The 25,643-nt window shown below is 46.6% G+C and overlaps 1 protein-coding gene and 1 long non-coding RNA gene across 2 annotated transcripts in view; both read left to right on the top strand.

The window, feature by feature from the left end:
- Positions 1-10,869, top strand: part of LOC309811244 (zinc finger protein 227-like) — a 96,355-nt gene extending 85,486 nt beyond the window's left edge. Inside the window, exon 5 of the mRNA XM_082633825.1 lies at positions 10,676-10,869. Within this exon, the coding sequence (XP_082489951.1) occupies positions 10,676-10,734 (59 nt within the window). The 3' untranslated portion in view covers positions 10,735-10,869. The remainder of the gene's footprint in view (positions 1-10,675) is intronic.
- LOC309811552 overlaps positions 1-25,643 on the top strand; it is a 624,797-nt gene that overhangs the window by 352,831 nt on the left and 246,323 nt on the right. The window lies entirely within an intron of this gene.

Here is a 25,643-nt window from a genome sequence, read left to right as displayed (position 1 = left end):
GGAGGAGTAGTAGTACTACGACTATAAATTGTATCACAGCATATCTATTCCATCTTGAGAGTGGAGTTGGGGGATTATGAAGGGGGGCTTTTATTGTACTTTTATACATTGTACCCTTGAAACTAATTCAATTTTTTTAAATTAATTAATTTATTTTGGGCTGCATTGGGTCTTTGTTGCTGCTAGCGGGCGTTCTCTAGTTGCAGTGCGCCGGGGCTCCTCTTGGCTGTGGTGCACGGGCTTCTCATTGCAGTGCCTTCTCTTGTTGCGGAGCATGGGCTCTAGGCATGCAGGCTTCCGTAGTCGTGGCACGTGGGCTCGGTTGATGTGGCACACGGGCTCTAGAGCGCAGGCTCAGTAGTTGTGGTGCGCGGGCTTAGTTACTCCGTGGCACGTGGGATCTTCCCAGGCCAGGGCTCGAACCCATGTCCCCTTCATTCGCAGGCATATTCTTAACTACCGCTCCACCAGGGAAGCCCAATAATTCAGTTTTTTATAAAGAGAAGTTTCCTAATATTATTCCAAAATTTTAAAAATATGTAGTTGGATAACACTATGAAAAATTAACTGATATATTCTTTTATTATTTCTCTTTGCTCCCTGGATTTTTTTTCCTCATCCAGTCAGCTAGGCACTGTGAGCTCACTGCATTAGGAAGGTAAAGACTCAGCAGAAATGAGGGAGAAAAAAAGAAAATTCACAGCTTTGGAATGTTCACAACGGAGGCCACAGTAAAACAGGTGAGAATTCTGTGAACAAAAAATAAATGTCGTCTCAAATGCAAAAAAGTATTCTCTGCACTGGGAGGCAGGAGAGGGAGGGAGGGAAGGACTGAAGGAGAGAGATCAGTGTGGCCAGGGACATGGAAACTGTGCTTCAGGACGATAGGCCCAGGAAGAGAATCAGAATCTGGAGAAGGTTCAGCCTGCACGTGATCATTGCCTCCAGCCAGCACCCTCATCTCAGACGTTGGGAAATTCAGAGAGAGAGTGGGAGTACGTCAGGAGGGCCACGCGCAGAGTCTGTGTGGCAGGGGTTGTGGCCGTTCCCTATTTGTGAGGAGTCCCCAGCAATTTGCAGGCCTCTTCTGGAAAATGCTGGCGGACGTCTCTAGTGCTTATGTGAAAGCTTGTTCACAAACCTTGAAAGATACAGATGTAGCTGACAGATAGATGCATAGATAGAAAAATGTCATTAAATCAAAGCTCCAGGAAAGGTTTGGAAAATGCCCTGTATTGCATAGGACGAGTCTATTGTCATATGATGTTAGACTGAGTGCCGGTCCCTTCATCCTCCTTCAGACCACGGCATTCTGTCTGCTACTCTCCCGAGGGTCCTTTCTTCTCCCTGGAAGGGATAAAGCAAATGAGGTAGAACAGGAAGAGACAAGAAGCACTCCAAGCTCTGCTGGTCAGGGTTACCCTCCAGCATTGCCTTAATGCTCAGAGCCACACACACCACAGTGAGCTTGGCTCCAGATCAACTACCACGCCACGAAGGTTCTGGAACATTTCCATATCTCGGGGGACCTCATTTCCACGTGACTCTCTTTTCTATTCCCCTTTGTCACAGAAGGCTAGGTCCAGTGGTCAGGGTGAGATCTCGGCTCAGGCCCAAGGCTCTCAGACCTCAAAGTTCTGGTCCTGCAAGGGCCCCTGTCCTCTCTTGAGACCACTCCTGGCTCTCTCTGCCGAGAAGGAGCTGCTGGCAGTACGTCCTCTAAGAGTTGAGGTCCATCGTGCAGACCCTGAGAAAACTCCTAGGAAAAGGCTCCACCTTCTTGTTTACGTCAACAGAGGTCAATGCCTTTGTTAGTGCTGGGTGTGTCCCATTTGATGCAACTGCAGAGCCATTAGGTCAACCAGCACATGTGTGCGGCCCCTTCCCTTAGACTCCTCTGGGCCCTCGTGACATAGGCTCAGAAGACTGCCAGCCTCAAGCCTTACCTCTTCCAAGGGACGGCCACACCGTCTTCCAGGATCTTCTGTCCCATGAATCTCAGTTGCTGTTTGGAACTCAAAGGAGAGAAAAGACCCTGCCTGCGGGGTCTCTTTGGGCTGGGGCCTTCCCCCGTGGGCTGCTCTCCCTCATTCTCCTTTTCTTCTTGCTTCTCTTCATCCTCCTCCTCCTCCTCCTCCTCCTCCACCTCAGGGGTGCTCTCGGATTCCACATTGCCCATCCACTGGGCCATGTTGAGATGAAAGACACGGCAGCTGAAGCCCTGCAGGACACTGAAATTCACGTGCTGCTGGAGGATCTCCAAGGTGGGGAAGACCCGGCAGCAGGCCATGCACCTGAAGCCGGTCTCCATGGTCAGCATCCAGTCCGCTCTCTTGGCGCTGGGTCTCTCCTCGACGGCAGGTGGCCCTGATGGGCTGCCTGGCTCTGCCCTTTCCTCATACTCTTTCTCCTCCCCAGTGGGCTCACTGTCAGACAGGAGGCTTTCGGTGGACACATCAGAAGAGGGGTCAGTGGCTACTGCACACACATCCTCAGGAAGGGTCACTTCTTCTATCCTCAGCTGCTTTTCAGGCAACTCCAAGGGTTTCTTTGTCTTCCAGGAGACAGCGACACCCTTGTTCACTTGTACCTGCATGTAGTATATTTTCATGCCCCTTTCCTCTTTGTCTGGGTGCAGATAGTTCTTACAGGGTGAAGAGGTGAGGAGGAGACACAGTGTGATGGGGAAGCGGTCTCTCCTTCTTCCTGATCCTGGGCTAGGGGTGGTCTAGGCTGGGCAGTGTCTCGATGAAATCTCCGGATTCCTGAAAAAGGAAATGAAAATCATAATAACATGCATGGGCCATGCCGGAAGCTGAGGGAGCAGGTGTGGTAGACGAGAGAGGGACATTGGCACGACATAGCTATGTCGTGAGCTTGGTGTCTGTTGGCCGTAGGACGGAGTGGTGTATCGGGTGTCATCTGTGGGCTTTTAATGTGCGTGGGGGGGGATACTGGAGCGGTGTCTATATACAGGGGTGTGGAGTATGGTGGTGAGGGCTGTAGTATGTGAGGGATGCGGCTGGATGCGTGTACGACGAGGAGTGTGAGTTTGGGAATATCGGTGGTGCATTCCTTGTGGAATGGGGCTGTGGTGCAGGAGAGTACTGTGGAGCACGTGCTTGGGGTTGATGTGCACTGAGAAGGGCTGTGCCTGGAGGGCACGTGTATGTGTGAGCTGTGTACACCTGAGCTGGATGGTCCTGCTCTCAGGCTGGAGGTGTATAATGCAGAACTCTGTCCTTCTCTGGAAGCAAAGGCAAAGACAAAGCCTACATTTTCCTCTGAAGATGCTTAATCTGGTCCCTCTTCCCTCCACCTCAAGCCCAGACCTTTCCGGCCCCTGCTCCTTGACTTCCCCACCATGGTAGTAGCAGTATTCACACACACACTCCCAGACTCAGCTGGCATCCATGCCCTCGGAACAGCTCAGGCATCCTGCCCAGGCTCCTCCACAGAGCCCTCATCACCTCTGATGACCCTGGATTTCCTCTCAGCCTCCCTGGGATCTGTGTGCCTCCTGCCTCACAGCCAAGCACCCCCTCACCTGAGGAGCCCCGCGCCCTTACCAGCGTAGCTGAGCTTGCGCAGAGTAGAAGTACAGAAGAAGTATTTAGAGGCAGAGGAGACCTCCCCTGCCCCTGGGCTGCAGCCTTGGGCCACCACAGTGGATCCAAGCCGAGGGGGATCCTCTTGTGACTTCGAGATTCCTGAGGGAGGAATGAAAGGCTCAGGGTGGGTTCATCAGTCCTCTGTCCACAGATATTTACTGAGTGTGTGACACGTGTCAGGTGCAGTGGATACACACAGTTGAGAGTGTGGTTCCCAGTGGATCCTCCAGGATTTAATTCCAATCAATACTTATTCTCTCACTGTCTAGTTGGTAATGTAGGCCTCGGTGGTGACTGTGAGTGTGTGGGAAGAGTGAGTGATGTGTATCAGTTAAGTCTGTGGTAAGTGTGGGGTTGGCATGGGGAGCACAGTGCAGACGTGTCTATCTGTGTCTGTGGCCTTTGTGTGCATGGTTTCTGTTCACAAGTCAGGAATTCTGGGACATGTAACTTTTCCTCATTACATGGTGTGGCTTGTATTTATGGTGCGTGTTCATTCATTCATTCACCAAGATTCAGTAAGCAGCTACTCCTGTGTATCCGGCACTCTTCCATTGTTGTAGTCTTTGGTAACGCTGCACATTCTAGTAGGGGAAGACACACACTAAACAAAACTACCATAAATATATAATACATCAGCTGGTGGTAAGTATATAAGGGTTGCCAGACTTAGCGAACAAGAATACAAGGCACCCAGTTAAATTTCAGTTTCAGATAAACCCAGAATAATTTTTTAGTGTAAGTATTCCCATGCAGTATTTGGCCTGACTTAGTTTTAGTGTAAGTAGGGCCCATACAATATGTGGGACATACGGATACTGAAAAATTACTTGTTGTTTATCTGGAATTCAAATTGAACTGGATAGCCCATATTTTCTCTGGCAATCCTGACATGGGTTACTGAGACTGTGGTTTCCTGTGGTTTGTACAAAGCGGGTCTGGCATTACTCAAGAATGTGTTACAAGTGTGGTGTGTATGACACGTGACTGGTTCTTACAGAGGTATTTAGAGATGGCTGAAGTTAGCTGTGTTTGTGCAAGAGTTGAGGAAATACATGTATATATAGTGTGTGTGTGTGTGTGTCCTATATATATAGTCTGTGTGTCTATATACATATCTCATCTCCAGCGTTTGGTGTTGGAGGAGAGGATTGTGATACAGGTGGGTTGTATGAGAACGTAGTATAGGAGGGATGCGTGTATATACCTCCATGTGCTGTGTGTGGTTTAATAAGGAAGTTATATGTGGGGTGTGTGATATTTTTGCTGTATCAGAGTGTACATGGGTGTATGAGTTACTGTCTCATAAAACACCCCTAACAAGAATTCTGTATACACTCCTAGGTACGCCGAGTGTCAGCCAGCTCCAGGCAGGGTGACAAGAACTTTACCACACAGATGTTATATCTGGTAAGCACTCTACCCCCATTCATCTCGCTCTTCTCTGCACTACCACACACACACACGCACACACACACACACACACACACTCACTCTCTCACACACACACACACAGGAACATAGAGCAAAATAATCTGAATGGTCAGGGGCAGTCATTCCCTTCCCCAGCCTGTCCCAGCCACTGCCTGGAAATCTGCCTGCTGTCTAGAGCTCCATTCCCAGGGCCCATCCTACAGTCTCCAGGGCCCTGGGCCTGGTAGGAGCTACTGGGCTCTAATCTGGGGCAGAGGCCTCTAGCTGGAGCTCTGGGGTGACCACCCCTCTCCCAGGGCAGGCTACTCGCCTACATTTAATGCACGCAGGCACCACGTGGCCCGTGGCTCTCAGAGCTCCCCGCAGGACCCTGAGGACATTTCTCACCCCCGCTCACGCGGTCTCAGTCTCTGGAAAACCCTTCCCTTCCCTTGATCTCCTTTGGGAAATTCTTCCTGTTGAAGGAATAAATCCTCCTTGCTTTCAATATGACACCATCCCTAGACAAACAATCTTCTTTCAAAGTGCATTCCACTTGTCAAGATATTTTTCAACAGGGCCTTCAACTCATGGGGCTTCTCTTTCCACTTTGGTAAAAGAGGCCAAGCAACTCATGGGTCTCTCTCAGCATCCTTGCATCCTTCACATCCCCCACCTCATGACCCCAGGGAAAGATCCAAGAGAATAAGAGAGAAATCGGGGACTGAGAAAAGCTGCACCTCTAGGTCTGTGCAAGAAGGATGCAGCCTGCTGTGAGTCCGAAAAAGCTCCAGGCCCGGCTGCCCCAGGAGAGAGTCCTCAGACCAGCGGAGCTGACCTCCCATCTCCCAGGGGACATCTGGCCATTCTGTGCCGTCTCACACCACAGGGACCCTCCGGATAGATACGGCAGCATCAGTGAGACAAGGTCTCTCGCTCCCTGCTTCACAGGTGACACGTTCTCAGTCCCCCGCTTCCTGGAGAAGCTTCAGTTTGGCAGAAACCCATGTGCCCCAGACAAGTTGCCCCCCACATACCTCCACCGTTCTCGGCAGTTTCCTGGGACTCTTCATTTTCCAGATGTTTCCTCTTTTGTCGCCGTTCCATCGTACCAACTAGAAGTCTCCCTTAGAAGATGCCTCAAGAGATGTCCAACTCCTCCTCTTCCCTACAGGTTGGCCCTTCTTGGCTCTTGGGCAATCCGTTGAAATGATTCAATACAAATAAAAATGGTCAAGTCTCCTAAATGGCTGAAAAACTTGTACCACTTAGTGAACCAGCAGTACTGCCTAGTGCTCACCAGGGCTGTTATGTTTGCAAGGTTGCCAGGCGCACAGTGGAATTCTGTGACCTCAGTGATGACATCAGAGCATTCGGTGGACCTAGGTTGAGCACAGTGTCTGCAGTAGCACAGGCCCCATTTTCAAGAACAATTCCTTTTTCCCAGCCGAAGCTTTCCCGTGAAAGGGAAAGGTTCATACCATATCTATTATAAATTGTATCCTACCATGTCTATTATAAAATTCACATTTCGATTGGAGATCTTTTAATGTCTTTTCTAGAGAGATTTAATATGAATATTTTAAATGGTCTCCAGTTTCCCTGTGGATTATTGACATTTTAAACTCTGCACTTCAATTTTCCCTCAATACGTGTAATTTTGTCACGGCTATTTCTGTACTTAAAGATGAGGAACTATATAATTGATTTCTTCATTTTTTCCCCATCTCTTTCCAAGGTACTGCATTTGATTGTGTCTTGCGACTGAGTGAAAAATGCTAGTCCTTGAGTCAGGACATTGGGCCCTTTAGCAAGTAACTCAACCTATCTGGGCTTCAGCTTCTGTATGTGCGATCAAGAGGCTTGGACTAGCTGACTTTTCAAATGCTGTGTTTCTTTGATTCACTCTCACTTACTGATCTGCTCCGTAAGAAGAGGGTCTGTTCTCATAAAGTAACAACAGTCTTTTCCTAACCTTGGGTTGGGCGGAGTTTATCTGTTCGTACTCAGTTTGTTAGTTATATTGCCTTCTACGTATGCTTAGCTCTAAATAATTTATATGGCTCTTGTGACTATTTTTAGATCTTCTTTTTTTCTTATTTTCTTTTACAGTTTCTAATTTGTTATCGCCAGTGTAGAAGAGCCTGATTGACTTCTAAAATTTATTGATCTTGTATGTGTGTGCCTTGTTGAACCGTCTTATTAGTTCCTGCTAGTTTATCTGTGGGTTCTTTTGGGTCTCCTAAATAAATGAGCATATTAAATGTAAATAATGTGTTCTTTGGATAAAGTTTACTTTCTTGCATCTCTATGTATAGAAGCAATATGCTGAATTGATTTAAATATTTAAATATTTCATACCTGTTATCACAATCTAACATTCTTTATCTTATTTTCTTTCAATCAATATTATGTTTTCAAGATTTATCCACGTGAATCCATATAGATCTAGGTCTTTGATTTTTGACTGTTTGATATAATTTGATCACATGCATATAGCATCATTTATTTTCCATTCAAGCATTATTGGACAATTGGATTGGTTCCCTCCCTTCTCTAGAACAAACAACATTTCCTAGAATATCCCTGAAGATGTCTGACAGTCGAGAAGGGCCAGGCTGCCCGAAGGACTGCTACTTGCTTTTTGCCACGTTCCAACAGGCCGTCTCCAGCCAGCAATTTGAAGCACAGCTGAAATGAGAACTGCCCCAAATGTGAAGATCTTAGGAGCTTCCTAGAAGGTGGGAGGTTAATGATAGGCATCCTGCTGGGATCCCAGGGGAGTCTGAGCTGGCCTGAAGCTCATCTTCCTCCTCCACCTCTCAAGAGAAATGTGGAGGAAAGAAGACTTCAAAAACTGTGAGCAGGCAGAGGGAGAGATATTGGGGGCCGAAGCTGTAACTGAGGTCTTGGAGTGGGCTGTGAGCACGCAGTGCCTCTAGAGAGCCAGGCTCTGCCTTCTGAGGACTTCTCCCCTAAGGCTGCTCATAATTCACGTGATACCAGCCATATAGAGCCGACTTGGCCCACACTGTCACAGAAAGCCTTATCAGAATCTCTTCTTCTTCATACACTCTTGTGTCTGTTACTTGGTTATTGCCTTTGGTACTCTACTGATGTGAACCTGAGTCGCCGGGGGATGGAGGACACTAGTGACCCATCTTGCTCTGTGGCCTCAGTCCACAGCTTGAGGGTAAGGGAAGAGGCCAAATGAAGGTCAAGAAGGAAAGATGGAGTTTGAAGAGAAGACCTGAGTTAAGGGTGTCTTCTCAAGTCCTGATGACTGAAATGTAGCTCCAGTACCTGAAGTCCTGCTTGTTCTCAAGGCTGACCGCGGGGCTGGGTGCACTCAGTGAAGGAACTGTATACACTTAGTATTTCCTTGCTTGCTCACACTTGCCCTCCTCTGATACACCCTCTGCAAGCCTGATCTTCCCCTGAAACATCTTTCCACCTGCTACTGTCATCTCATGAACATTTGCTTCCCCTTACTAGTGTCCCCCTAGAATGCCATTGCAGCCAATTCATAATTTGATAATCATGCTTCTTACCATAGTCTCAGCAACTTCTGATAAATTTTATTCACTTTATTCCATAGTCTTCACCCATCAATAATCTTCCTTAACTTCCTAGCTGCAGGTTAACCCATTTGGAATCATTTCTTTTTCTTTCTCTTCTTTGACAAATCCTTTCTATCTTTTAAGGTCTTTTTCTTGTCTCTCTACCATCCTGCCTTCCTGAACTTCTTTTTTTTCCGTTTAAGTAACCTTTCAATCTCCTTCCCCAGTTTCCTCATAAACATTGAGAGTTTATTCCTCACACGTTAGACAGAGGTTTATGAATGCCCAGGCATAACGGACTCAGAATGAGTTGGCACCCCAGAGGTACCTGTCTTGCTGGGGAGCCACAGGTGAAGGGCTGTCTGCTGGACACATGTTTGCATGGAGTCAGGCTGAGTGGCCTCAGGGTGTTTGCCCTGCACTTGTGTGTGTTTCTCCCTAGTTGGTTTCCTTGTCCAGCCACCTGTGACCTCCCTCCATCCAGCCCAGGGAATCCTTCTCATCACAGGGGTAGGATGTTTGTCTCATTTTCCATCACATCCTTTCCCCAAAGTTTGGTTGTGAGTTGTTCCCATTCCAAAGACCTTTCCTCTTTGAAGAGAAAAGAGAAAATCTTTTCTCTCCTTTCCTCTCACTTCACTTCTGCTCTATTATCTCCTCCGTCCAGAATGGCCCACTGACTCACATGGGTGTAGATCCGAAGATGGCAAGAACTGCCAGCAATTCTGAGATAATAATACGGATGGATCAGGAAAACTTGAAAACCTTTATCCCGCCACATTAAAAAAAATTGCACTTCCAGTGTATTCAGAGTCTCAGTGTAGAAACACAAATGATAGAGAAATTGAATGACACTCAAGTTTTTCTTTCCTCCTTTCCTGATTTATTCTAATCCTCCATGCTAACATGATGAACTATTTGTTAGGTAAAGTTTCAGACATTTTCTACCCATGCACACTTTTCTTCTTTTCACATAAGAGTGTGAACTAGGTCACTTTCAACATGCTGTGATTCTGTGATTCACTGTCTCCCACCGTGTCATCCACTGATAAAGTCATCTGTTTCACGGAGAACTATTTCCAATAGCTAATAGCCAATGTCTGTGGAGTGCTTACTCTGTGTCGGTTTCTTGTAACTACTTTACAGATCATTTGTACAACGTACCCATGGAACAGGTACAATTATGACCCCCAAGAGACAGATAAGTGCAGATAAGTACAAATAAATAGAGAGGCCAAGTGACTTGCCCAAGACACTGGAGCAAATCAAAATCCATGCCTCTGTATTCATTTTGCTCTATTGCCTCTGTCTGGGAGGCTTGATGATTTGGCAACTAAAACCTTAAATATCATGTTCCATTTTTATATCTGTGACACAAGCGTGGGGCTGTGATATGGGGTAACTAACCTGACTACTTTTGAAAACCCTTATGCACCTGGATGAAAGTAAGCCAGGGACTGCAAGCTATAGATTTAAGGTTTCCTACCAACTTTTAAAAATAGCTTCTTGAATGCAATTTACGTAGTGTGAAGTCTAGGATGTAGTCCAAATAGTAACAGAAAAATGGAGATATGTAGAAAAATACTTAAAGTTGACAAGTATTGGGAGTGTAGTATTTTGGGGGCCAGTGTGTAGACCACAGGAAAACTTGCTGTTTCCATCCCAAAGGGAAGAGCCCTACGTTGCAACTGCCAAGGTCCCTGGGGCAGCAAGTGTGCTCACTGCTTAGTAAAGAAGCATCCTCAGTTTGATAGAATCATATGGGAGCCTTACATTTGGTTAGCAGTTCTACATTCTTGATGTAATAATATTTTCAGGGTGTGGGAGGGTGTCAAGCTCTGAAAATACCCTTGGAGAGATTTGCTTATTAAGTTTGGCTTTTTCAATCTCCCTACTACTTCTTGACTAAACACCAGGCGGTTTCCTTCACTTTTCAGAACCATGTTGTTTTTTCCCTTGTCTAATGAACTTTGAAATACTTTTGGATGAGCTACTAAGTTTGGGAAAAAACAAACATCTCTTTAAACTAAGGAAGATAATAACAATGACAAGTAGAAAAAGCTCTAAAACAGAGAATATCCTCCATTCTAGCCAATGACTGGGAGTGGAAGGTTCGTGCTCGCTGTCCAGGACGTAGAAATAAAAGCTGAGGAGGCGCTGAGGCGTCTCCTGGATCTCTATGAGCCTCCATCATTTCTGAAGGGTAGGGTTGACAGATAAAATATAGGCTGTTTAGTTAAATATGAATGTCAGAAAAACAACAAGTATATTTTTAAGATAAGTATGCCCCAAATAGTTCATAGGATCTACTTATACTAAAAATAATGACTTATTATTCATGTGAAGTTCAAGTTTAACTGGGTATCCTGTACTTTTATTTACTAAATCTGACAGCCCTACTGATGATCCACAATGGAGGCAGTTGAGGAGCGGTACATGCTGGCTCTCGGACAGTCAGAAATGGCTTCAGCAGATCCAGGTACAGTATGAAATTCTTTTTGGATGTAGCTCAGAAGCCATGGCCAGCCCTTGACTGCAAGTACTGCCTCGGGTTTCCCTGAGGTGGGGTAAACCGTCCTCTTAATGGCCTTTTGGTAAGTCTGGAAGACCATATCCAAGGGGAGCCCCAAAGTCAGTTTCATCCTCACAACCATGTTTCCTATTCCTGGAATTGGCTGCATGTGACTCACAAGAGCTGAGGAGGTTTGTGGAAATTGGGAGTGTCATAGCTTGAACCCTTTGTAGGTAAAGTTTTGCTGTTGTGAGAGTTTTAACAGGAGCAATGTGAAAGACTCCAGGTCCCCAGGTAGATAGAAATAATCCTGTTCTACCTGTGTGTATGTGACAAGTCTCTAATAGTTCAGAGAGCAAGTATCTGGTCTTAGAAAGACTGATCCAAGCTTGGATGTTTCTGGCGACAAGGCAAGGTCCTGAGTTTCAAGTTCACCTTTTATGGTTGAGGAGACAATAAGGTGGTCAGAAGGGAAATCATGGAGGAGACCTTGGCTTCATCCATTGTGCAGGCTTGTATATGTGGTTCTATGTAGATTGTGTTTCAAAGGTGGAGCTTGTTTACAACTATGAACATTCTCCGATGTGCTTTTTGGACCTTCATTCCCAGAGCGAGAGCAGTGCCGAGGCTCTAGAAATGCCATGGATATTCTGAGCTGTCAGTGGCATTTCCCAGGTACTGTTCCCCTGGTGCCGCTCCTTGAAATGTCCAAAGGGATTATCATCTGTCTTGTGGCGGGTCCTAGCATTGTGAAATGAAGCTGCTGCACCTGGCTCAGAGGATTTCGGATGCGGTGGGAGGAGTAGTAGTACTACGACTATAAATTGTATCACAGCATATCTATTCCATCTTGAGAGTGGAGTTGGGGGGTTATGAAGGGGGGCTTTTATTGTACTTTTATACATTGTACCCTTGAAACTAATTCAATTTTTTTAAATTAATTAATTTATTTTGGGCTGCATTGGGTCTTTGTTGCTGCTAGCGGGCGTTCTCTAGTTGCAGTGCGCCGGGGCTCCTCTTGGCTGTGGTGCACGGGCTTCTCATTGCAGTGCCTTCTCTTGTTGCGGAGCATGGGCTCTAGGCATGCAGGCTTCCGTAGTCGTGGCACGTGGGCTCGGTTGATGTGGCACACGGGCTCTAGAGCGCAGGCTCAGTAGTTGTGGCGCGCGGGCTTAGTTACTCCGTGGCACGTGGGATCTTCCCAGGCCAGGGCTCGAACCCATGTCCCCTTCATTCGCAGGCATATTCTTAACTACCGCTCCACCAGGGAAGCCCAATAATTCAGTTTTTTATAAAGAGAAGTTTCCTAATATTATTCCAAAATTTTAAAAATATGTAGTTGGATAACACTATGAAAAATTAACTGATATATTCTTTTATTATTTCTCTTTGCTCCCTGGATTTTTTTTCCTCATCCAGTCAGCTAGGCACTGTGAGCTCACTGCATTAGGAAGGTAAAGACTCAGCAGAAATGAGGGAGAAAAAAAGAAAATTCACAGCTTTGGAATGTTCACAACGGAGGCCACAGTAAAACAGGTGAGAATTCTGTGAACAAAAAATAAATGTCGTCTCAAATGCAAAAAAGTATTCTCTGCACTGGGAGGCAGGAGAGGGAGGGAGGGAAGGACTGAAGGAGAGAGATCAGTGTGGCCAGGGACATGGAAACTGTGCTTGAGGACGATAGGCCCAGGAAGAGAATCAGAATCTGGAGAAGGTTCAGCCTGCACGTGATCATTGCCTCCAGCCAGCACCCTCATCTCAGACGTTGGGAAATTCAGAGAGAGAGTGGGAGTACGTCAGGAGGGCCACGCGCAGAGTCTGTGTGGCAGGGGTTGTGGCCGTTCCCTATTTGTGAGGAGTCCCCAGCAATTTGCAGGCCTCTTCTGGAAAATGCTGGCGGACGTCTCTAGTGCTTATGTGAAAGCTTGTTCACAAACCTTGAAAGATACAGATGTAGCTGACAGATAGATGCATAGATAGAAAAATGTCATTAAATCAAAGCTCCAGGAAAGGTTTGGAAAATGCCCTGTATTGCATAGGACGAGTCTATTGTCATATGATGTTAGACTGAGTGCCGGTCCCTTCATCCTCCTTCAGACCACGGCATTCTGTCTGCTACTCTCCCGAGGGTCCTTTCTTCTCCCTGGAAGGGATAAAGCAAATGAGGTAGAACAGGAAGAGACAAGAAGCACTCCAAGCTCTGCTGGTCAGGGTTACCCTCCAGCATTGCCTTAATGCTCAGAGCCACACACACCACAGTGAGCTTGGCTCCAGATCAACTACCACGCCACGAAGGTTCTGGAACATTTCCATATCTCGGGGGACCTCATTTCCACGTGACTCTCTTTTCTATTCCCCTTTGTCACAGAAGGCTAGGTCCAGTGGTCAGGGTGAGATCTCGGCTCAGGCCCAAGGCTCTCAGACCTCAAAGTTCTGGTCCTGCAAGGGCCCCTGTCCTCTCTTGAGACCACTCCTGGCTCTCTCTGCCGAGAAGGAGCTGCTGGCAGTACGTCCTCTAAGAGTTGAGGTCCATCGTGCAGACCCTGAGAAAACTCCTAGGAAAAGGCTCCACCTTCTTGTTTACGTCAACAGAGGTCAATGCCTTTGTTAGTGCTGGGTGTGTCCCATTTGATGCAACTGCAGAGCCATTAGGTCAACCAGCACATGTGTGCGGCCCCTTCCCTTAGACTCCTCTGGGCCCTCGTGACATAGGCTCAGAAGACTGCCAGCCTCAAGCCTTACCTCTTCCAAGGGACGGCCACACCGTCTTCCAGGATCTTCTGTCCCATGAATCTCAGTTGCTGTTTGGAACTCAAAGGAGAGAAAAGACCCTGCCTGCGGGGTCTCTTTGGGCTGGGGCCTTCCCCCGTGGGCTGCTCTCCCTCATTCTCCTTTTCTTCTTGCTTCTCTTCATCCTCCTCCTCCTCCTCCTCCTCCTCCTCCTCCTCCTCCACCTCAGGGGTGCTCTCGGATTCCACATTGCCCATCCACTGGGCCATGTTGAGATGAAAGACACGGCAGCTGAAGCCCTGCAGGACGCCGAACTTCACGTGCTGCTGGAGGATGTCCAAGGTGGGGAAGACCCGGCAGCAAGCCATGCACCTGAAGCTAGTCTCCATGGTCAGCATCCAGTCCGCTGTCTTGGCGCTGGGTCTCTCCTCGACAGCAGGTGGCCCTGATGGGCTGCCTGGCTCTGCCCTTTCCTCATACTCTTTCTCCTCCCCAGTGGGCTCACTGTCAGACAGGAGGCTTTCGGTGGACACATCAGAAGAGGGGTCAGTGGCTACTGCGCACACATCCTCAGGAAGGGTCACTTCTTCTATCGTCAGCTGCTTTTCAGGCAACTCCAAGGGTTTCTTTGTCTTCCAGGAGACAGCGACACCCTTGTTCACTTGTACCTGCATGTAGTATATTTTCATGCCCCTTTCCTCTTTGTCTGGGTGCAGATAGTTCTTACAGGGTGAAGAGGGTGAGGAGGAGACAGAGTGTGATGGGGAAGCGGTCTCTCCTTCTTCCTGATCCTGGGCTAGGGGTGGTCTAGGCTGGGCAGTGTCTCGATGAAATCTCCGGATTCCTGAAAAAGGAAATGAAAATCATAATAACATGCATGGGCCATGCCGGAAGCTGAGGGAGCAGGTGTGGTAGACGAGAGAGGGACATTGGCACGACATAGCTATGTCGTGAGCTTGGTGTCTGTTGGCCGTAGGACGGAGTGGTGTATCGGGTGTCATCTGTGGGCTTTTAATGTGCGTGGGGGGGGATACTGGAGCGGTGTCTATATACAGGGGTGTGGAGTATGGTGGTGAGGGCTGTAGTATGTGAGGGATGCGGCTGGATGCATGTACGACGAGGAGTGTGAGTTTGGGAATATCGGTGGTGCATTCCTTGTGGAATGGGGCTGTGGTGCAGGAGAGTACTGTGGAGCACGTGCTTGGGGTTGATGTGCACTGAGAAGGGCTGTGCCTGGAGGGCACGTGTATGTGTGAGCTGTGTACACCTGAGCTGGATGGTCCTGCTCTCAGGCTGGAGGTGTATAATGCAGAACTCTGTCCTTCTCTGGAAGCAAAGGCAAAGACAAAGCCTACATTTTCCTCTGAAGATGCTTAATCTGGTCCCTCTTCCCTCCACCTCAAGCCCAGACCTTTCCGGCCCCTGCTCCTTGACTTCCCCACCATGGTAGTAGCAGTATTCACACACACACTCCCAGACTCAGCTGGCATCCATGCCCTCGGAACAGCTCAGGCATCCTGCCCAGGCTCCTCCACAGAGCCCTCATCACTCTGATGACCCTGGATTTCCTCTCAGCCTCCCTGGGATCTGTGTGCCTCCTGCCTCACAGCCAAGCACCCCCTCACCTGAGGAGCCCCGCGCCCTTACCAGCGTAGCTGAGCTTGCGCAGAGTAGAAGTACAGAAGAAGTATTTAGAGGCAGAGGAGACCTCCCCTGCCCCTGGGCTGCAGCCTTGGGCCACCACAGTGGATCCAAGCCGAGGGGGATCCTCTTGTGACTTCGAGATTCCTGAGGGAGGAATGAAAGGCTCAGGGTGGGTTCATCAGTCCTCTGTCCACAGATATTTACTGAGTGTGTGACACGTGTCAGGTGCAGTGGATACACACAGTTGAGAGTGTGGTTCCCAGTGGATCCTCCAGGATTTAATTCCAATCAATACTTATTCTCTCACTGTCTAGTTGGTAATGTAGGCCTCGGTGGTGACTGTGAGTGTGTGGGAAGAGTGAGTGATGTGTATCAGTTAAGTCTGTGGTAAGTGTGGGGTTGGCATGGGGAGCACAGTGCAGACGTGTCTATCTGTGTCTGTGGCCTTTGTGTGCATGGTTTCTGTTCACAAGTCAGGAATTCTGGGACATGTAACTTTTCCTCATTACATGGTGTGGCTTGTATTTATGGTGCGTGTTCATTCATTCATTCACCAAGATTCAGTAAGCAGCTACTCCTGTGTATCCGGCACTCTTCCATTGTTGTAGTCTTTGGTAACGCTGCACATTCTAGTAGGGGAAGACACACACTAAACAAAACTACCATAAATATATAATACATCAGCTGGTGGTAAGTATATAAGGGTTGCCAGACTTAGCGAACAAGAATACAAGGCACCCAGTTAAATTTCAGTTTCAGATAAACCCAGAATAATTTTTTAGTGTAAGTATTCCCATGCAGTATTTGGCCTGACTTAGTTTTAGTGTAAGTATGGCCCATACAATATGTGGGACATACGGATACTGAAAAATTACTTGTTGTTTATCTGGAATTCAAATTGAACTGGATAGCCCATATTTTCTCTGGCAATCCTGACATGGGTTACTGAGACTGTGGTTTCCTGTGGTTTGTACAAAGCGGGTCTGGCATTACTCAAGAATGTGTTACAAGTGTGGTGTGTATGACACGTGACTGGTTCTTACAGAGGTATTTAGAGATGGCTGAAGTTAGCTGTGTTTGTGCAAGAGTTGAGGAAATACATGTATATATAGTGTGTGTGTGTGTGTGTCCTATATATATAGTCTGTGTGTCTATATACATATCTCATCTCCAGCGTTTGGTGTTGGAGGAGAGGATTGTGATACAGGTGGGTTGTATGAGAACGTAGTATAGGAGGGATGCGTGTATATACCTCCATGTGCTGTGTGTGGTTTAATAAGGAAGTTATATGTGGGGTGTGTGATATTTTTGCTGTATCAGAGTGTACATGGGTGTATGAGTTACTGTCTCATAAAACACCCCTAACAAGAATTCTGTATACACTCCTAGGTACGCCGAGTGTCAGCCAGCTCCAGGCAGGGTGACAAGAACTTTACCACACAGATGTTATATCTGGTAAGCACTCTACCCCCATTCATCTCGCTCTTCTCTGCACTACCACACACACACACGCACACACACACACACACACACACTCACTCTCTCACACACACACACACAGGAACATAGAGCAAAATAATCTGAATGGTCAGGGGCAGTCATTGCCTTCCCCAGCCTGTCCCAGCCACTGCCTGGAAATCTGCCTGCTGTCTAGAGCTCCATTCCCAGGGCCCATCCTACAGTCTCCAGGGCCCTGGGCCTGGTAGGAGCTACTGGGCTCTAATCTGGGGCAGAGGCCTCTAGCTGGAGCTCTGGGGTGACCACCCCTCTCCGAGGGCAAGCTACTCGCCTACATTTAATGCACGCAGGCACCACGTGGCCCGTGGCTCTCAGAGCTCCCCGCAGGACCCTGAGGACATTTCTCACCCCCGCTCACACGGTCTCAGTCTCTGGAAAACCCTTCCCTTCCCTTGATCTCCTTTGGGAAATTCTTCCTGTTGAAGGAATAAATCCTCCTTGCTTTCAATATGACACCATCCCTAGACAAACAATCTTCTTTCAAAGTGCATTCCACTTGTCAAGATATTTTTCAACAGGGCCTTCAACTCATGGGGCTTCTCTTTCCACTTTGGTAAAAGAGGCCAAGCAACTCATGGGTCTCTCTCAGCATCCTTGCATCCTTCACATCCCCCACCTCATGACCCCAGGGAAAGATCCAAGAGAATAAGAGAGAAATCGGGGACTGAGAAAAGCTGCACCTCTAGGTCTGTGCAAGAAGGATGCAGCCTGCTGTGAGTCCGAAAAAGCTCCAGGCCCGGCTGCCCCAGGAGAGAGTCCTCAGACCAGCGGAGCTGACCTCCCATCTCCCAGGGGGCATCTGGCCATTCTGTGCCGTCTCACACCACAGGGACCCTCCGGATAGATACGGCAGCATCAGTGAGACAAGGTCTCTCGCTCCCTGCTTCACAGGTGACACGTTCTCAGTCCCCCGCTTCCTGGAGAAGCTTCAGTTTGGCAGAAACCCATGTGCCCCAGACAAGTTGCCCCCCACATACCTCCACCGTTCTCGGCAGTTTCCTGGGACTCTTCATTTTCCAGATGTTTCCTCTTTTGTCGCCGTTCCATCGTACCAACTAGAAGTCTCCCTTAGAAGATGCCTCAAGAGATGTCCAACTCCTCCTCTTCCCTACAGGTTGGCCCTTCTTGGCTCTTGGGCAATCCGTTGAAATGATTCAATACAAATAAAAATGGTCAAGTCTCCTAAATGGCTGAAAAACTTGTACCACTTAGTGAACCAGCAGTACTGCCTAGTGCTCACCAGGGCTGTTATGTTTGCAAGGTTGCCAGGCGCACAGTGGAATTCTGTGACCTCAGTGATGACATCAGAGCATTCGGTGGACCTAGGTTGAGCACAGTGTCTGCAGTAGCACAGGCCCCATTTTCAAGAACAATTCCTTTTTCCCAGCCGAAGCTTTCCCGTGAAAGGGAAAGGTTCATACCATATCTATTATAAATTGTATCCTACCATGTCTATTATAAAATTCACATTTCGATTGGAGATCTTTTAATGTCTTTTCTAGAGAGATTTAATATGAATATTTTAAATGGTCTCCAGTTTCCCTGTGGATTATTGACATTTTAAACTCTGCACTTCAATTTTCCCTCAATACGTGTAATTTTGTCACGGCTATTTCTGTACTTAAAGATGAGGAACTATATAATTGATTTCTTCATTTTTTCCCCATCTCTTTCCAAGGTACTGCATTTGATTGTGTCTTGCGACTGAGTGAAAAATGCTAGTCCTTGAGTCAGGACATTGGGCCCTTTAGCAAGTAACTCAACCTATCTGGGCTTCAGCTTCTGTATGTGCGATCAAGAGGCTTGGACTAGCTGACTTTTCAAATGCTGTGTTTCTTTGATTCACTCTCACTTACTGATCTGCTCCGTAAGAAGAGGGTCTGTTCTCATAAAGTAACAACAGTCTTTTCCTAACCTTGGGTTGGGCGGAGTTTATCTGTTCGTACTCAGTTTGTTAGTTATATTGCCTTCTACGTATGCTTAGCTCTAAATAATTTATATGGCTCTTGTGACTATTTTTAGATCTTCTTTTTTTCTTATTTTCTTTTACAGTTTCTAATTTGTTATCGCCAGTGTAGAAGAGCCTGATTGACTTCTAAAATTTATTGATCTTGTATGTGTGTGCCTTGTTGAACCGTCTTATTAGTTCCTGCTAGTTTATCTGTGGGTTCTTTTGGGTCTCCTAGATAAATGAGCATATTAAATGTAAATAATGTGTTCTTTGGATAAAGTTTATTTTCTTGCATCTCTATGTATAGAAGCAATATGCTGAATTGATTTAAATATTTAAATATTACATACCTGTTATCACAATCTAACATTCTTTATCTTATTTTCTTTCAATCAATATTATGTTTTCAAGATTTATCCACGTGAATCCATATAGATCTAGGTCTTTGATTTTTGACTGTTTGATATTATTTGATCACATGCATATAGCATCATTTATTTTCCATTCAAGCATTATTGGACAATTGGATTGTTTCCCTCCCTTCTCTAGAACAAACAACATTTCCTAGAATATCCCTGAAGATGTCTGACAGTCGAGAAGGGCCAGGCTGCCCGAAGGACTGCTACTTGCTTTTAGCCACCTTCCAACAGGCCGTCTCCAGCCAGCAATTTGAAGCACAGCTGAAATGAGAACTGCCCCAAATGTGAAGATCTTAGGAGCTTCCTAGAAGTTGGGAGGTTAATGATAGGCATCCTACTGGGATCCCAGGGGAGTCTGAGCTGGCCTGAAGCTCATCTTCCTCCTCCACCTCTCAAGAGAAATGTGGAGGAAAGAAGATTTCAAAAACTGTGAGCAGGCAGAGGGAGAGATATTGGGGGCCGAAGCTGTAACTGAGGTCTTGGAGTGGGCTGTGAGCATGCAGAGCCTCTAGAGAGCCAGGCTCTGCCTTCTGAGCACTTCTCCCATAAGGCTGCTCATAATTCACGTGATACCAGCCATATAGAGCCGACTTAGCCCACACTGTCACAGAAAGCCTTATCAGAATCTCTTCTTCTTCATACACTCTTGTGTCTGTTACTTGGTTATTGCCTTTGGTACTCCACTGAGGTGAACCACAGTCGCCAGGGGATGGAGGACACTAGTGACCCATCTTGCTCTGTGGCCTCCGTCCACAGCTTGAGGGTAAGGGAAGAGGCCAAATGAAGGTCAAGAAGGAATGATGGAGTTTGAAGAGAAGACCTGAGTTAAGGGTGTCTTCTCAAGTCCTGATGACTGAAATGTAGCTCCAGTACCTGAAGTCCTGCTTGTTCTCAAGGCTGACCGCGGGGCTGGGTGCACTCAGTGAAGGAACCGTATACACTTAGTATTTCCTTGCTTGCTCACACTTGCCCTCCTCTGATACACCCTCTGCAAGACTGATCTTCCCCTGAAACAACTTTCCAGCTGCCACTGTCATCTCATGAACATTTGCTTCCCCTTCCTAGTGTCCCCCTAGAATGCCATTGCAGGCAATTCATAATTTGATAATCATGCTGCTTACCATATTCTCAGCAACTTCTGATAAATTTTATTCACTTTATTCCATAGTCTTCACCCATCAATAATCTTCCTTAACTTCCTAGCTGCAGGTTAACCCATTCGGAATCATTTCTTTTTCTTTCTCTTCTTTGGCAAATCCTTTCTATCTTTTAAGGTCTTTTTCTTGTCTCTCTACCATCTTGCCTTCCTGAACACTTTTTTTTTTTCGTTTATGTAACCTTTCAATCTCCTTCCCCAATTTCCTCATAAACATTGAGAGTTTATTCCTCACACGTTAGACAGCGGTTTATGAATGGCCAGGCATAATGGACTCAGAATGAGTTGGCAACCCCGAGGTACCTGTCTTGCTGGGGAGCCACAGGTGAAGGGCTGTCTGCTGGACACATGTTTGCATGGAGTCAGGCTGAGTGGCCTCAGGGTGTTTGCCCTGCACTTGTGTGTGTTTCTCTCTAGTTGGTTTCCTTGTCCAGCCACCTGTGACCTCCCTCCATCCAGCCCAGGGAATCCTTCTCATCACAGGGGTAGGATGTTTGTCTCATTTTCCATCACATCCTTTCCCCAAAGTTTGGTTGTGAGTTGTTCCCATTCCAAAGACCTTTCCTCTTTGAAGAGAAAAGAGAAAATCTTTTCTCTCCTTTCCTCTCACTTCTCTTCTGCTCTATTATCTCCTCCGTCCAGAATGGCCCCCTGACTCACATGGGTGTAGATCCGAAGATGGCAAGAACTGCCAGCAATTCTGAGATAATAATACGGATGGATCAGGAAAACTTGAAAACCTTTATCCCGCCACATTAAAAAAAATTGCACTTCCAGTGTATTCAGAGTCTCAGTGTAGAAACACAAATGATAGAGAAATTGAATGACACTCAAGTTTTTCTTTCCTCCTTTCCTGATTTATTCTAATCCTCCATGCTAACATGATGAACTATTTGTTAGGTAAAGTTTCAGACATTTTCTACCCATGCACACTTTTCTTCTTTTCACATAAGAGTGTGAACTAGGTCACTTTCAACATGCTGTGATTCTGTGATTCACTGTCTCCCACCGTGTCATCCACTGATAATGTCATCTGTTTCACGGAGAACTATTTCCAATAGCTAATAACCAATGTCTGTGGAGTGCTTACTCTGTGTCGGTTTCTTGTAACTACCTTACAGATCATTGGTACAACGTACCCATGGACCAGGTACAATTATGACCCCCAAGTGACAGATAAGTGCAGATAAGTACAAATAAATAGAGAGGCCAAGTGACTTGCCCAAGACACTGGAGCAAATCAAAATCCATGCCTCTGTAATCATTTTGCTCTATTGCCTCTGTCTGGGAGGCTTGATGATTTGGCAACTAAAACCTTAAATAGCATGTTCCATTTTTATACCTGTGACACAAGCTTGGGGCTGTGATATGGGGTAACTAACCTGACTACTTTTGAAAACCCTTATGCACCTGGATGAAAGTAAGCCAGGGACTGCAAGCTATAGATTTAAGGTTTCCTACCAACTTTTAAAAATAGCTTCTTGAATGCAATTTACGTAGTGTGAAGTCTAGGATGTAGTCCAAATAGTAACAGAAAAATGGAGATATGTAGAAAAATACTTAAAGTTGACAAGTATTGGGAGTGTAGTATTTTGGGGGCCAGTGTGTAGACCACAGGAAAACTTGCTGTTTCCATCCCAAAGTGAAGAGCCCTACGTTGCAACTGCCAAGGTCCCTGGGGCAGCAAGTGTGCTCACTGCTTAGTAAAGAAGCATCCTCAGTTTGATAGAATCATATGGGAGCCTTACATTTGGTTAGCAGTTCTACATTCTTGATGTAATAATATTTTCAGGGTGTGGGAGGGTATCAAGCTCTGAAAATACCCTTGGAGAGATTTGCTTATTAAGTTTGGCTTTTTCAATCTCCCTACTACTTCTTGACTAAACACCAGGCGGTTTCCTTCACTTTTCAGAACCATGTTGTTTTTCCCTTGCCTAATGAACTTTGAAATACTTTTGGATGAGCTATTAAGTTTGGGAGAAAATAAACATCTCTTTAAAATAAGGAAGATAATAACAATGACAAGTAGAAAAAGCTCTAAAACAGAGAATATCCTCCATTCTAGCCAATGACTGGGAGTGGAAGGTTCGTGCTCGCTGTCCAGGACGTAGAAATAAAAGCTGAGGAGGTGCTGAGGCGTCTCCTGGATCTCTATGAGCCTCCATCATTTCTGAAGGGTAGGGTTGACAGATAAAATATAGGCTGTTTAGATAAATATCAATGTCAGAAAAACAACAAGTATATTTTTAAGATAAGTATGCCCCAAATAGTTCATAGGATCTATTTATACTAAAAATAATGACTTATTATTCATGTGAAGTTCAAGTTTAACTGGGTATCCTGTACTTTTATTTACTAAATCTGACAGCCCTACTGATGATCCACAATGGAGGCAGTTGAGGAGCGGTACATGCTGGCTCTCAGACAGTCAGAAATGGCTTCAGCAGATCCAGGTACAGTATGAAATTCTTTTTGGATGTAGCTCAGAAGCCATGGCCAGCCCTTGACTGCAAGTACTGCCTCGGGTTTCCCTGAGGTGGGGTAAACCGTCCTCTTAATGGCCTTTTGGTAAGTCTGGAAGACCATATCCAAGGGGAGCCCCAAAGTCAGTTTCATCCTCACAACCATGTTTCCTATTCCTGGAATTGGCTGCATGTGACTCACAAGAGCTGAGGAGGTTTGTGGAAATTGGGAGTGTCATAGCTTGAACCCTTTGTAGGTAAAGTTTTGCTGTTGTGAGAGTTTTAACAGGAGCAATGTGAAAGACTCCAGGTCCCCAGGTAGATAGAAATAATCCTGTTCTACCTGTGTGTATGTGACAAGTCTCTAATAGTTCAGAGAGCAAGTATCTGGTCTTAGAAAGACTGATCCAAGCTTGGATGTTTCTGGCGACAAGGCAAGGTCCTGAGTTTCAAGTTCACCTTTTATGGTTGAGGAGACAATAAGGTGGTCAGAAGGGAAATCATGGAGGAGACCTTGGCTTCATCCATTGTGCAGGCTTGTATATGTGGTTCTATGTAGATTGTGTTTCAAAGGTGGAGCTTGTTTACAACTATGAACATTCTCCGATGTGCTTTTTGGACCTTCATTCCCAGAGCGAGAGCAGTGCCGAGGCTCTAGAAATGCCATGGATATTCTGAGCTGTCAGTGGCATTTCCCAGGTACTGTTCCCCTGGTGCCGCTCCTTGAAATGTCCAAAGGGATTATCATCTGTCTTGTGGCGGGTCCTAGCATTGTGAAATGAAGCTGCTGCACCTGGCTCAGAGGATTTCGGATGCGGTGGGAGGAGGAGTAGTACTACGACTATAAATTGTATCACAGCATATCTATTCCATCTTGAGAGTGTGGTTGGGGGGTTATGAAGGGGGGCTTTTATTGTACTTTTATACATTGTACCCTTGAAACTAATTCAATTTTTTAAAATTAATTAATTTATTTTGGGCTGCATTGGGTCTTTGTTGCTGCTAGCGGGCGTTCTCTAGTTGCAGTGCGCCGGGGCTCCTCTTGGCTGTGGTGCACGGGCTTCTCATTGCAGTGGCTTCTCTTGTTGCGGAGCATGGGCTCTAGGCACGCAGGCTTCCGTAGTCGTGGCACGTGGGCTCGGTTGATGTGGCACACGGGCTCTAGAGCGCAGGCTCAGTAGTTGTGGCGCGCGGGCTTAGTTACTCCGTGGCACGTGGGATCTTCCCAGGCCAGGGCTCGAACCCATGTCCCCTTCATTCGCAGGCATATTCTTAACTACCGCTCCACCAGGGAAGCCCAATAATTCAGTTTTTTATAAAGAGAAGTTTCCTAATATTATTCCAAAATTTTAAAAATATGTAGTTGGATAACACTATGAAAAATTAACTGATATATTCTTTTATTATTTCTCTTTGCTCCCTGGATTTTTTTTCCTCATCCAGTCAGCTAGGCACTGTGAGCTCACTGCATTAGGAAGGTAAAGACTCAGCAGAAATGAGGGAGAAAAAAAGAAAATTCACAGCTTTGGAATGTTCACAACGGAGGCCACAGTAAAACAGGTGAGAATTCTGTGAACAAAAAATAAATGTCGTCTCAAATGCAAAAAAGTATTCTCTGCACTGGGAGGCAGGAGAGGGAGGGAGGGAAGGACTGAAGGAGAGAGATCAGTGTGGCCAGGGACATGGAAACTGTGCTTGAGGACGATAGGCCCAGGAAGAGAATCAGAATCTGGAGAAGGTTCAGCCTGCACGTGATCATTGCCTCCAGCCAGCACCCTCATCTCAGACGTTGGGAAATTCAGAGAGAGAGTGGGAGTACGTCAGGAGGGCCACGCGCAGAGTCTGTGTGGCAGGGGTTGTGGCCGTTCCCTATTTGTGAGGAGTCCCCAGCAATTTGCAGGCCTCTTCTGGAAAATGCTGGCGGACGTCTCTAGTGCTTATGTGAAAGCTTGTTCACAAACCTTGAAAGATACAGATGTAGCTGACAGATAGATGCATAGATAGAAAAATGTCATTAAATAAAAGCTCCAGGAAAGGTTTGGAAAATGCCCTTTATTGCATAGGATGCTTCTATTGTCATATGATGTTAGACTGAGTGCCGGTCCCTTCATCCTCCTTCAGACCACGGCATTCTGTCTGCTACTCTCCCGAGGGTCCTTTCTTCTCCCTGGAAGGGATAAAGCAAATGAGGTAGAACAGGAAGAGACAAGAAGCACTCCAAGCTCTGCTGGTCAGGGTTACCCTCCAGCATTGCCTTAATGCTCAGAGCCACACACACCACAGTGAGCTTGGCTCCAGATCAACTACCACGCCACGAAGGTTCTGGAACATTTCCATATCTCGGGGGACCTCATTTCCACGTGACTCTCTTTCCTATTCCCCTTTGTCACAGAAGGCTAGGTCCAGTGGTCAGGGTGAGATCTCGGCTCAGGCCCAAGGCTCTCAGACCTCAAAGTTCTGGTCCTGCAAGGGCCCCTGTCCTCTCTTGAGACCACTCCTGGCTCTCTCTGCCGAGAAGGAGCTGCTGGCAGTACGTCCTCTAAGAGTTGAGGTCCATCGTGCAGACCCTGAGAAAACTCCTAGGAAAAGGCTCCACCTTCTTGTTTACGTCAACAGAGGTCAATGCCTTTGTTAGTGCTGGGTGTGTCCCATTTGATGCAACTGCAG

This window comes from Mesoplodon mirus, assembly GCF_964341445.2.
Source record: "Mesoplodon mirus genome assembly, chromosome: 10".
Taxonomy (NCBI): Eukaryota; Metazoa; Chordata; class Mammalia; order Artiodactyla; family Ziphiidae; genus Mesoplodon; species Mesoplodon mirus.
Note: the sequence above shows the minus strand (reverse complement) of the source record. Positions and strands in the feature narration are given on the sequence as shown.